The 12,144-nt window shown below is 51.7% G+C and overlaps 1 protein-coding gene across 9 annotated transcripts in view; it reads left to right on the plus strand.

The window, feature by feature from the left end:
• The window catches only part of eps8a (EGFR pathway substrate 8a, signaling adaptor), a 41,158-nt gene that overhangs the window by 17,562 nt on the left and 11,452 nt on the right, over window positions 1-12,144 (plus strand). For all 9 annotated transcript variants that reach the window (XM_030440572.1, XM_030440567.1, XM_030440575.1 and 6 more), the window contains exons 2-8: window positions 976-1,060; window positions 7,832-7,893; window positions 8,730-8,797; window positions 9,611-9,772; window positions 11,138-11,287; window positions 11,615-11,697; window positions 11,784-11,920. In XM_030440572.1, coding sequence (XP_030296432.1) covers window positions 999-1,060; window positions 7,832-7,893; window positions 8,730-8,797; window positions 9,611-9,772; window positions 11,138-11,287; window positions 11,615-11,697; window positions 11,784-11,920 — 724 coding nt within the window. In that variant the 5' untranslated portion in view covers window positions 976-998. The remainder of the gene's footprint in view (window positions 1-975; window positions 1,061-7,831; window positions 7,894-8,729; window positions 8,798-9,610; window positions 9,773-11,137; window positions 11,288-11,614; window positions 11,698-11,783; window positions 11,921-12,144) is intronic.

Here is a 12,144-nt window from a genome sequence, read left to right on the forward strand (position 1 = left end):
CCAAACGTAACGATGGTCATTATGGCCAAACAGTTGGATTTTAGTTCCGTCAGACCACAGGACATGTCTCCAAAAATGAAGGTCTTTGTCCCTGTGTGCATTTGCAAACTGTAATCTGGCTTTTTTATGTTTCTTTTGGAGTAATGGCTTCTTCCTGGCAGAGTGGCCTTTCAGCCCATGTCGGTACAGTACTTGTTTCACTGTGGATAATGACACACTCTTACCAGCTTCAGCCAGCATCTTCACAAGGTCTTTTGCTTTTGTTCTTGGGTTGATATGCACATTTCTGACCAAAGCATGTTCATCTCTGGGACACAGAACCCGTCTCCTTCCTGAGCGGTATGATGGCTGGACATTCCCATGGTGTTTATACTTGCATATAATTGTTTGAACAGATGAACGTGGCACCTTCAGGCATCTGGAAATTGCACCCAAGGATGAGCCAGACTTGTGCAAGTCCACAATTCTCTTCCTGATATCTTGGCTGATTTCTTTTGACTTTCCCATGATGTTACACAAAGAAGCAGCGTGTTTCAGGTGTGCCTTAAAATCCACAGGTGTGTCTCTAATTAACTCAAATGTTGTCAATAAACAATAAAATCAGAATCTTCCAAAGACATGACATCATCATCTGGGCTTTCCCAAATTGTTTAAAGGCATAGTAATCTTACTGTATGTAAACTTCTGACTTTGAAGAAAGTAATGAAGAATTGTCTAAAAAAATCCTTCTCTCATCATTCTGTCATTTAGCTAATAGAAATAATTTTGGTAATCCTGACGGACCTAAAACAGGAAAAGTGATTGTCTGATTTCATGTCAGACAGATAGAAAAAGCATATGTGTCTTTTTATATAGTGTATGTAAACTTCTGGTTTCAACTGTATACATGATGAAGATGATGATGGTGATGATGGTGATGATGGTGATGATGATGATGGTGATGGTGATGTTGTTGTTGTGTGTGTTTTGTTGCAGCTGACTGTCCACTGTGAAGCAGGATGAACGGGTATGAAACTCCGGCGCTGGCCTCCGGGATCTTCGGCTCCTACTCACAGATCAAGTCAGTACCGCTAGTTAGCCACGTTAGCCACGTTAGCTCATCTGCAGCCGCGGGTCTGTTCAGCTGTAGATGTTTCTGTAGAGGATTTTAGCTCAGTGCTCAATGTTAGCATCCTGACACCTAACAGATAACATTAGTTGTCTGTTGGTTTGTCATTAATTATATAATTAAGCTATTTTAATTGTGGTTTAAAGGATTCCCTGTATGTTTAAGGGCCTCATCAGTTAAAACCCTGCAGCTTATAAAAACTGAACTGGAACACTAAAGTGGTTCCTCATAAATTTAAAGGTGAATTGTTCAGATTTTCTTCCCTTAATTGAACCTTAAAGTAATGAAAGGAATAAAGTTGAGGAGTTTCAACCCTTCAAAGTTAAAGGTGAAGTAAAGAATCATTGATGTTGTCATCAAGTAATTAAAACACACACTGGATCAAATGAATATTCTTTTTTATAATGTAACAAACTGAAGAGTCTGACCTCTGAACCCGCTGCAGTGATGAGTGCACCTGTGAGGAGGTGTACAGGTGTTCTGTGGAAACAGTCTGTGAGCTCCAACATGAACGTTGTTCTCTAAGAAAACCTTGAATTAATATTTCATGTGAAGTGAAACTGAAGACGCTTCATGTCGCCGCTCGCTCTGAAATAAACACAGCAGCTCCAGTTAGAGTCAGAGAGCGAGCAGCAGCTGTCACACCAACACATCACACCTGAGCCTGACCCCTGAAACCTGAACCTGGTCCTCTCTGAACCTGGTCCCCTGAAACCTGAACCTGGTCCTCTCTGAACCTGGTCCCCTGAAACCTGAACCTGGTCCTCTCTGAACCTGGTCCCCTCTGAGCCTGACCCCTGAAACCTGAACCTGGTCCCCTCTGAACCTGGTCCCCTCTGAGCCTGACCCCTGAAACCTGAACCTGGTCCCCTCTGAACCTGGTCCCCTCTGAGCCTGACCCCTGAAACCTGAACCTGGTCCCCTCTGAACCTGGTCCCCTCTGAGCCTGACCCCTGAAACCTGAACCTGGTCCTCTCTGAGCCTGGTCCTCTCTGAACCTGACCCCTGAAACCTGAACCTGGTCCCCTCTGAGCCTGACCCCTGAAACCTGAACCTGGTCCCCTCTGAACCTGGTCCTCTCTGAACCTGGTCCCCTCTGAACCTGGTCCTCTCTGAACCTGGTCCTCTCTGAACCTGGTCCCCTCTGAACCTGGTCCCCTCTGAACCTGGTCCTCTCTGAACCTGGTCCCCTCTGAGCCTGGTCCCCTCTGAGCCTGGTCCCCTCTGAACCTGGTCCTCTCTGAACCTGGTGCCCTCTGAACCTGGTCCTCTCTGAACCTGGTCCCCTCTGAACCTGGTCCTCTCTGAACCTGGTCCTCTCTGAACCTGGTCCCCTCTGAACCTGGTCCACTCTGAGCCTGGTCCTCTCTGAACCTGGTCCCCTCTGAACCTGGTCCCGTCTGAGCCTGGTCCCCTCTGAGCCTGGTCCCCTCTGAGCCTGGTCCCCTCTGAACCTGGTCCCCTCTGAACCTGGTGCTCTCTGAGCCTGGTCCTCTCTGAGCCTGGTCCTCTCTGAACCTGGTCCACTCTGAGCCTGGTCCCCTCTGAACCTGGTCCACTCTGAACCTGGTCCACTCTGAACCTGGTCCCCTCTGAACCTGGTCCTCTCTGAGCCTGGTCCACTCTGAACCTGGTCCACTCTGAACCTGGTCCACTCTGAACCTGGTCCCCTCTGAACCTGGTCCTCTCTGAACCTGGTCCACTCTGAACCTGGTCCCCTCTGAGCCTGGTCCCCTCTGAACCTGGTCCCCTCTGAACCTGGTCCCCTCTGAACCTGGTCCTCTCTGAGCCTGGTCCACTCTGAACCTGGTCCCCTCTGAACCTGGTCCCCTCTGAACCTGGTCCCCTCTGAACCTGGTCCCCTCTGAGCCTGGTCCCCTCTGAACCTGGTCCCCTCTGAACCTGGTCCCCTCTGAACCTGGTCCACTCTGAACCTGGTCCCCTCTGAGCCTGGTCCCCTCTGAACCTGGTCCCCTCTGAACCTGGTCCCCTCTGAACCTGGTCCACTCTGAACCTGGTCCCCTCTGAACCTGGTCCCCTCTGAACCTGGTCCCCTCTGAGCCTGGTCCCCTCTGAGCCTGGTCCCCTCTGAACCTGGTCCCCTCTGAACCTGGTCCCCTCTGAACCTGGTCCACTCTGAACCTGGTCCTCTCTGAGCCTGGTCCCCTCTGAACCTGGTCCCCTCTGAACCTGGTCCCCTCTGAACCTGGTCCCCTCTGAACCTGGTCCCCTCTGAGCCTGGTCCCCTCTGAACCTGGTCCCCTCTGAACCTGGTCCCCTCTGAACCTGGTCCCCTCTGAGCCTGGTCCTCTCTGAGCCTGGTCCCCTCTGAACCTGGTCCCCTCTGAACCTGGTCCCCTCTGAACCTGGTCCCCTCTGAACCTGGTCCCCTCTGAACCTGGTCCTCTCTGAACCTGGTCCCCTCTGAACCTGGTCCCCTCTGAGCCTGGTCCCCTCTGAGCCTGGTCCCCTCTGAGCCTGGTCCCCTCTGAACCTGGTCCTCTCTGAACCTGGTCCTCTCTGAGCCTGGTCCCCTCTGAGCCTGGTCCTCTCTGAGCCTGGTCCTCTCTGAACCTGGTCCCCTCTGAACCTGGTCCTCTCTGAACCTGGTCCTCTCTGAACCTGGTCCCCTCTGAACCTGGTCCCCTCTGAACCTGGTCCTCTCTGAACCTGGTCCCCTCTGAACCTGGTCCCCTCTGAACCTGGTCCTCTCTGAACCTGGTCCTCTCTGAACCTGGTCCCCTCTGAGCCTGGTCCTCTCTGAGCCTGGTCCCCTCTGAACCTGGTCCCCTCTGAACCTGGTGCTCTCTGAACCTGGTCCCCTCTGAACCTGGTCCCCTCTGAACCTGGTCCCCTCTGAACCTGGTCCCCTCTGAACCTGGTCCTCTCTGAACCTGGTCCCCTCTGAACCTGGTCCACTCTGAGCCTGGTCCTCTCTGAACCTGGTCCCCTCTGAACCTGGTCCCGTCTGAGCCTGGTCCCCTCTGAGCCTGGTCCTCTCTGAACCTGGTCCCCTCTGAGCCTGGTCCCCTCTGAGCCTGGTCCCCTCTGAGCCTGGTCCTCTCTGAACCTGGTCCCCTCTGAACCTGGTCCCCTCTGAGCCTGGTCCCCTCTGAACCTGGTCCTCTCTGAACCTGGTCCCCTCTGAGCCTGGTCCCCTCTGAACCTGGTCCCCTCTGAACCTGGTGCTCTCTGAGCCTGGTCCTCTCTGAGCCTGGTCCTCTCTGAACCTGGTCCACTCTGAGCCTGGTCCCCTCTGAACCTGGTCCCCTCTGAACCTGGTCCCCTCTGAACCTGGTCCCCTCTGAACCTGGTCCTCTCTGAGCCTGGTCCACTCTGAACCTGGCCCACTCTGAACCTGGTCCACTCTGAACCTGGTCCCCTCTGAACCTGGTCCTCTCTGAACCTGGTCCACTCTGAACCTGGTCCCCTCTGAGCCTGGTCCCCTCTGAACCTGGTCCCCTCTGAACCTGGTCCCCTCTGAACCTGGTCCTCTCTGAGCCTGGTCCACTCTGAACCTGGTCCCCTCTGAACCTGGTCCCCTCTGAACCTGGTCCCCTCTGAACCTGGTCCCCTCTGAGCCTGGTCCCCTCTGAGCCTGGTCCCCTCTGAACCTGGTCCCCTCTGAACCTGGTCCCCTCTGAACCTGGTCCCCTCTGAACCTGGTCCCCTCTGAACCTGGTCCACTCTGAACCTGGTCCCCTCTGAACCTGGTCCCCTCTGGGCCTGACCCCTGAAACCTGAACCTGGTCCTCTCTGAACCTGGTCCACTCTGAACCTGGTCCCTGAAACCTGAACCTGGTCCCCTCTGAACCTGGTCCCCTGAAACCTGAACCTGGTCCCCTGAAACCTGAACCTGGTCCCCTCTGAACCTGGTCCACTCTGAACCTGGTCCCCTCTGAACCTGGTCCCCTCTGAGCCTGGTCCCCTCTGAACCTGGTCCCCTCTGAGCCTGGTCCTCTCTGAACCTGGTCCTCTCTGAACCTGGTCCCCTCTGAACCTGGTCCTCTCTGAACCTGGTCCCCTCTGAACCTGGTCCCCTCTGAACCTGGTCCTCTCTGAACCTGGTCCCCTCTGAACCTGGTCCCCTCTGAACCTGGTCCTCTCTGAACCTGGTCCTCTCTGAACCTGGTCCCCTCTGAGCCTGGTCCTCTCTGAGCCTGGTCCCCTCTGAACCTGGTCCCCTCTGAACCTGGTCCTCTCTGAACCTGGTCCCCTCTGAGCCTGGTCCTCTCTGAACCTGGTCCTCTCTGAACCTGGTCCCCTCTGAGCCTGGTCCCCTCTGAGCCTGGTCCTCTCTGAACCTGGTCCCCTCTGAACCTGGTCCCCTCTGAGCCTGGTCCCCTCTGAGCCTGGTCCTCTCTGAGCCTGGTCCCCTCTGAACCTGGTCCTCTCTGAGCCTGGTCCTCTCTGAGCCTGGTCCTCTCTGAACCTGGTCCCCTCTGAACCTGGTCCCCTCTGAACCTGGTCCTCTCTGAACCTGGTCCTCTCTGAACCTGGTCCTCTCTGAACCTGGTCCTCTCTGAGCCTGGTCCCCTCTGAACCTGGTCCTCTCTGAACCTGGTCCCCTCTGAGCCTGGTCCCCTCTGGACCTGGTCCCCTCTGAACCTGGTCCTCTCTGAACCTGGTCCCCTCTGAACCTGGTCCCCTCTGAACCTGGTCCCCTCTGAACCTGGTCCCCTCTGAACCTGGTCCCCTCTGAACCTGGTCCTCTCTGAGCCTGGTCCTCTCTGAACCTGGTCCCCTCTGAACCTGGTCCCCTCTGAACCTGGTCCTCTCTGAGCCTGGTCCTCTCTGAGCCTGGTCCCCTCTGAACCTGGTCCCCTCTGAACCTGGTCCTCTCTGAACCTGGTCCCCTCTGAACCTGGTCCCCTCTGAGCCTGGTCCTCTCTGAACCTGGTCCTCTCTGAGCCTGGTCCCCTCTGAACCTGGTCCCCTCTGAGCCTGGTCCTCTCTGAACCTGGTCCCCTCTGAACCTGGTCCTCTCTGAACCTGGTCCCCTCTGAACCTGGTCCCCTCTGGGCCTGACCCCTGAAACCTGAACCTGGTCCTCTCTGAACCTGGTCCCCTCTGAACCTGGTCCCTGAAACCTGAACCTGGTCCCCTCTGAACCTGGTCCCCTGAAACCTGAACCTGGTCCCCTGAAACCTGAACCTGGTCCTCTCTGAACCTGGTCCCCTCTGAACCTGGTCCCCTCTGAACCTGGTCCCCTCTGAGCCTAGTCCCCTCTGAGCCTGACCCCTGAAACCTGAACCTGGTCCTCTCTGAGCCTGGTCCCCTCTGAACCTGGTCCCCTCTGAACCTGGTCCCCTCTGAGCCTGGTCCTCTCTGAACCTGGTCCCCTCTGAACCTGGTCCCCTCTGAACCTGGTCCCCTCTGAACCTGGTCCCCTCTGAGCCTGGTCCCCTCTGAACCTGGTCCCCTCTGAACCTGGTCCTCTCTGAACCTGGTCCTCTCTGAACCTGGTCCCCTCTGAGCCTGGTCCTCTCTGAACCTGGTCCTCTCTGAACCTGGTCCCCTCTGAACCTGGTCCCCTCTGAGCCTGGTCCTCTCTGAACCTGGTCCTCTCTGAACCTGGTCCCCTCTGAGCCTGGTCCTCTCTGAGCCTGACCCCTGAAACCTGAACCTGGTCCCCTCTGAACCTGGTCCCCTCTGAACCTGGTCCTCTCTGAACCTGGTCCCACTTCCAGCTTTAGCTTAGCTTCAGTGTGTTAGCGTGACATCATGTTAAAGAGGCGGCGGCCCTGCTGTTCTATATTAATGATGTCATCAGTCACATCAGAGTGTAGTGACGTCGGAGCAGACGAGCTGATCTGCTGTCAGTTTAACAGGAACCATGCGGTCCTCACAGGTCCAGAGAGGGCGAGTGAAGCTGGTCTGAGGTCAGACAGGAAGTGACACCACATTTTAACCTGCTTCAGAGTCTAAACCTGAGAGACTGATGATGATGATGATGATGTCACACCTGTCGCTCTTTGTTCTCTGTGGCTGGTGTAAAGCATCAGTGTTGCCATGGTGAGAGGTGTCAGCCAATCAGAGCTCAGAGTCAGACCCTCAGTGTCAGTATGTCAAAGTAGATGATGTCCAGCTCTCCACCTCACCAACTGTCTCTCTCTCTCTCTCTCCCAGTTCAATTCAGATTTGCTTTATTGGCATGAATGTTACGAGAACTATGTTGCCAAAGCATCAAGAATCAATTAAACAAAACAGAAAATACAATTCGTAGGTTGAAATACAAATAAATGAAATGAAACTTGTAAAATAAATAAAGAGAATGATGTGTGTGTGGAAGGGTTAATAAGATTGGGTATCATTAGGCATTTACAAGTTGTCATATACAATGAAAAACATATACACACATATAGTTCATATTAGATGATAATAACAATAATAATACAAACAACATTATTATACTATAGCAGTAATGGTTCTGATCAGCATCCGTGTGTTTCTCTAGCATCACTGCAGAGTGTTACATATTGTGCAGCTAATTTTATAAACTGTGGAACTTCTCCCAGACACACTTCCAACAGCTGATCACATTTAGTTCCCTGGTATGATGGATCTGCTGCAGTTATCTGCTGGAGGAAAGCCTCTCTCTCAGTTTGGTACCGGGGGCAGGAGAGGAGAACATGGGCCTCAGTTTCTATTTCTCCTGAAGAACAGTGTTTACATATTCTTAATTCTCTGGGCCTCCATTCTCTCTGTCTGTCTCTCTCTCAGTGGCCATGACTCCTCGGAGCCTCCCAGCAGTAAAGCCAAGTCTGGTGCCAAAGCTCTGTACGGTGAGTCCAACTGTGGTTCTGATGCTCAGTACTGATGTGTCTTGTCCTCCTGAGACAAACTGTTCTGATCCAGTTAGTCCGACATTGTGTGTGTGTGTGTGTGTGTGAGACTATGTGTGTGACTCACTCTTCTTCATGTGTTTTCTCTCGATGATCTTCATCAACAGGATCAGAGGAGATTTATTTCCTCCGCTCGTCGTCCAAACAGAAAAAGAAAAGTCGAAGTGAGACGATTGTGTGTGTGTGTGTGTGTGTGTGTGTGTGTGTGTGTGTGTGTGTTTATTACCTGGCTCTTATTTTTGGTGTCGGAATGTAAACTGGATATTTGAAGCTGAGTCTGGATTTTATTTTCTACAACAGGAAGTAAAAAGTCTAAATAAATCCAGAATCATGTTGAAGAAACTTCAGATGATTCAGTCTCACAATCATATTTAATCTTTACGTACTGGAGGGAATTTCAAAATAAAGGTTCATCTTTATGTCATAGTTTCTGTGACACAATGAACAGGAAGTGAAACAGAACTATAAGAATAAGAGCCATGTTGTAAAAGTGTTGATTCTCCTGCGAGTTGGACCGACATGTGGAACACACCGAGCGTCTTCTCTCTTAAACTTTATTTATTGTGTTTTTATACTTTGTTTAGTGCTTGTGTGTGTGTGTGTGTGTGTGTGTGTGTGTTTAATATTTCTGATGACACCTTCAGGACCTCGGTGGAGTCAGAGGACGAGTTCTGACCCTCAGTTCTTCTGGAGCTCCTCTCTGAGCAGCACCACATCATCCAAACCAGAACCATAACATCCATCAATCAGCTGATCTGCTTTCTGTTTCTCTTCAGAACAAAGAAAACATTTCACCAAGACGAGCATCAACAGCCTGACGGACACGTCGCAGTATCACGTGGAGGTGAGACGGTTAATAACTCATCGTCAGGATTTATATTACCTCCTTCACTAATGTGTCACATCATATTAATAGAACTCAAAGACTATTAAAGTTAAAGGTAGAATCAGTAGGATCCAGAATTCACCTCAGATGCATCAAACTAAAGTAACGAGGCTGTTCTGAAGCTGTGAGGAGGAGAAAGTTCACATGTAGAGAGGAGAAGTCACACAGATACTCAGAGTACACAGACAGGAAACATGTACTGAAGGAGAGTAACTAAGTATTTGTACTTCACCTCCTAAAGAAAATGTTAATATCACAGCAGCATCTAGACCCTCTACACCATCTACCAATCACAGAGCTCCCCTACATCTATTTTTACCTAGCACCAATCCAAAGCCGGCTCCTGATTGGTCAGAACAGCTTCTCTTCTCTCTCGCTCTGTTCTTCTGATCAAGATTGATTTCACTATCATAAAGAAATGACAAAATTCATGTTAGTCTTTATTTTTGCAGCAACAGCTGGAATCTATCAGAGTAAATCTTTCTTAATAACATTAAATAACTTTATTTATAAGGCGCTTTATTTACAGGTTTTACAAAGTGATTTAACAGTAAAAGGAGGAAAATGATACAACAGAAAGACAGACTGAAGTTACAGTAAGAAAAATAACTTCACAGAAAATAATTAACATGAAAAAAAAGTCAAAATTACAACAAACAAACAAACGAGAGAATAAAGAAGATGAGACGTCAGCTGTGATGATGATGATGATGATGATATCTGCAGACTGAGCCGCCATCTTGTCTCCATGTCTCTGTTCTGGATCTTCAGCACCTGACCACGTTCGTGTTGGACCGTAAAGACGGGATGATCACGGTGGACGACGGAGTGAGACGTCTCCGCCTGCTGGACGCCAAAGGGAAGGTGTGGACTCAGGAGATGCTGCTGCAGGTGGAGGAGAAGACTGTGAGCCTCATCGACCAGGAGACCAAGGTGAGGACGGGGCGGAGCCACACAGCTGTGAGGTCACTGTGAGGTCACACAGAGCTGTGAGGTCACAGAACTGTGAGGTCACAGAACTGTGAGGTCACAGAGCTGTGAGGTCACAGAGCTGTGAGGTCACAGAGAGCTGTGAGGTCACAGAGCTGTGAGGTCACAGAGCTGTGAGGTCACAGAACTGTGAGGTCACAGAGCTGTGAGGTCACAGAGAGCTGTGAGGTCACAGAGCTGTGAGGTCACAGAGCTGTGAGGTCACAGAACTGTGAGGTCACAGAGCTGTGAGGTCACAGAGAGCTGTGAGGTCACACAGAGCTGTGAGGTCACACAGAGCTGTGAGGTCACAGAGCTGTGAGGTCACAGAGCTGTGAGGTCACACAGAACTGTGAGGTCACACAGAGCTGTGAGGTCACAGAGCTGTGAGGTCACACAGAGCTGTGAGGTCACACAGAGCTGTGAGGTCACAGAGCTGTGAGGTCACAGAACTGTGAGGTCACAGAACTGTGAGGTCACACAGAGCTGTGAGGTCACAGAGCTGTGAGGTCACAGAACTGTGAGGTCACAGAGCTGTGAGGTCACACAGAGCTGTGAGGTCACAGAGCTGTGAGGTCACAGAGCTGTGAGGTCACAGAACTGTGAGGTCACAGAGCTGTGAGGTCACACAGAGCTGTGAGGTCACACAGAGCTGTGAGGTCACAGAGCTGTGAGGTCACAGAGCTGTGAGGTCACAGAGAGCTGTGAGGTCACACAGAACTGTGAGGTCACAGAGCTGTGAGGTCACACAGAGCTGTGAGGTCACACAGAGCTGTGAGGTCACACAGAGCTGTGAGGTCACAGAGCTGTGAGGTCACACAGAGCTGTGAGGTCACAGAGCTGTGAGGTCACAGAACTGTGAGGTCACAGAGCTGTGAGGTCACACAGAGCTGTGAGGTCACACAGAGCTGTGAGGTCACAGAGCTGTGAGGTCACAGAGCTGTGAGGTCACAGAGAGCTGTGAGGTCACAGAGCTGTGAGGTCACACAGAGCTGTGAGGTCACAGAGCTGTGAGGTCACAGAGCTGTGAGGTCACAGAACTGTGAGGTCACAGAGCTGTGAGGTCACAGAGCTGTGAGGTCACAGAACTGTGAGGTCACACAGAGCTGTGAGGTCATGAAGTCTGTTAATAATTAATAAGTCGATCAACTTCTGATTGAAACACTGTCGACAGAAATCAATAAGAGATAAAAACCATCAGCTTGTTCTGATGAAATATTACCGTGATCTAAACAGAGCAGCTGATGTTCCTCACGTATCAAAGATCCAAACAGGATAAAGTCCTCGACCCGTCAGCGCTCGGTGCTCAGGGTGTTCTCGTGTTTTCAGAACGAGCTGGAGAACTTCCCGGTCGGGACGATCCAGCACTGCCAGGCCGTGATGAACGCCTGCAGCTACGACTCCATCCTGGCTCTGGTGTGTAAAGACTCGGGTCAGACCAAACCGGACCTGCACCTGTTCCAGTGTGACGACATCAAGGTAAGCGGCTTGGATTGGTCCGTTCAGATATCATCTTGTCTGTGCCGCCGCCTGTTATGACTGTATCCAGCTGCCGGTAACCATGGTAACAGCGGTGATGTCACCTGAGTTACCACTTCACCTGGTCCAGGGTCCTGGAACATTTTCAGGGACCCTGGACCTTGCAGAGACTCTGCAGGTCCTCCAGCCTCCGTGACTTCCTCGTGTTAGTTTAAACATTTGATGATATATGTAAGATGTCTGAATATGATGAACGACAGCGGACCAATCACAGAGCTCCATGTGTGGCGGTCTGAGTGTTGGACTGAGCTGTTGATGTTTCCTCAGGCGACTCTGATCCACGCCGACATCGAGAGCGCCGTGAGCGACGCCAGAGGAGGGAAGGTGAAGAAGAGACCGGAGACGCTCAAGTAAGAACCAATCAGCCGCAGCTCTCACAGCTCCTGTCAGCATGCTGACAGCTGATTGGCTGATCTGTCTGTCCGTCTGTCTGCAGGATGATCCTGAAGAGTGACGGGATCATCCCCCCTCCCCCTGCTGCCCCCGCCCCCGAGCCACCGGCCTCGTCCAATCAGGTGGACGTGAGGAGTCGAGCGGCCGCCTGGTCAGCCTGGACCAATGAGCAGCAAGACTGTGAGTGATGTCACAAAACCAGCCAATCAGGATTCACATCAGATAAATAAAGACTTCAATGTATTTCTGATTATTGATTATTGATTTAAAGCTCTTTAGTTTGTTGATTTGAATTGTTGTTAGCAAGATGAAACAACTGAAACATTGATTTGATGATTGAGGAAGATGATTATCAGATGATTGATGAAGATGATTATCAGATGATTGATGAAGATGATTATCAG

This window comes from Sparus aurata, chromosome 14 (assembly GCF_900880675.1).
Source record: "Sparus aurata chromosome 14, fSpaAur1.1, whole genome shotgun sequence".
Lineage (NCBI taxonomy): Eukaryota > Metazoa > Chordata > Actinopteri > Spariformes > Sparidae > Sparus > Sparus aurata.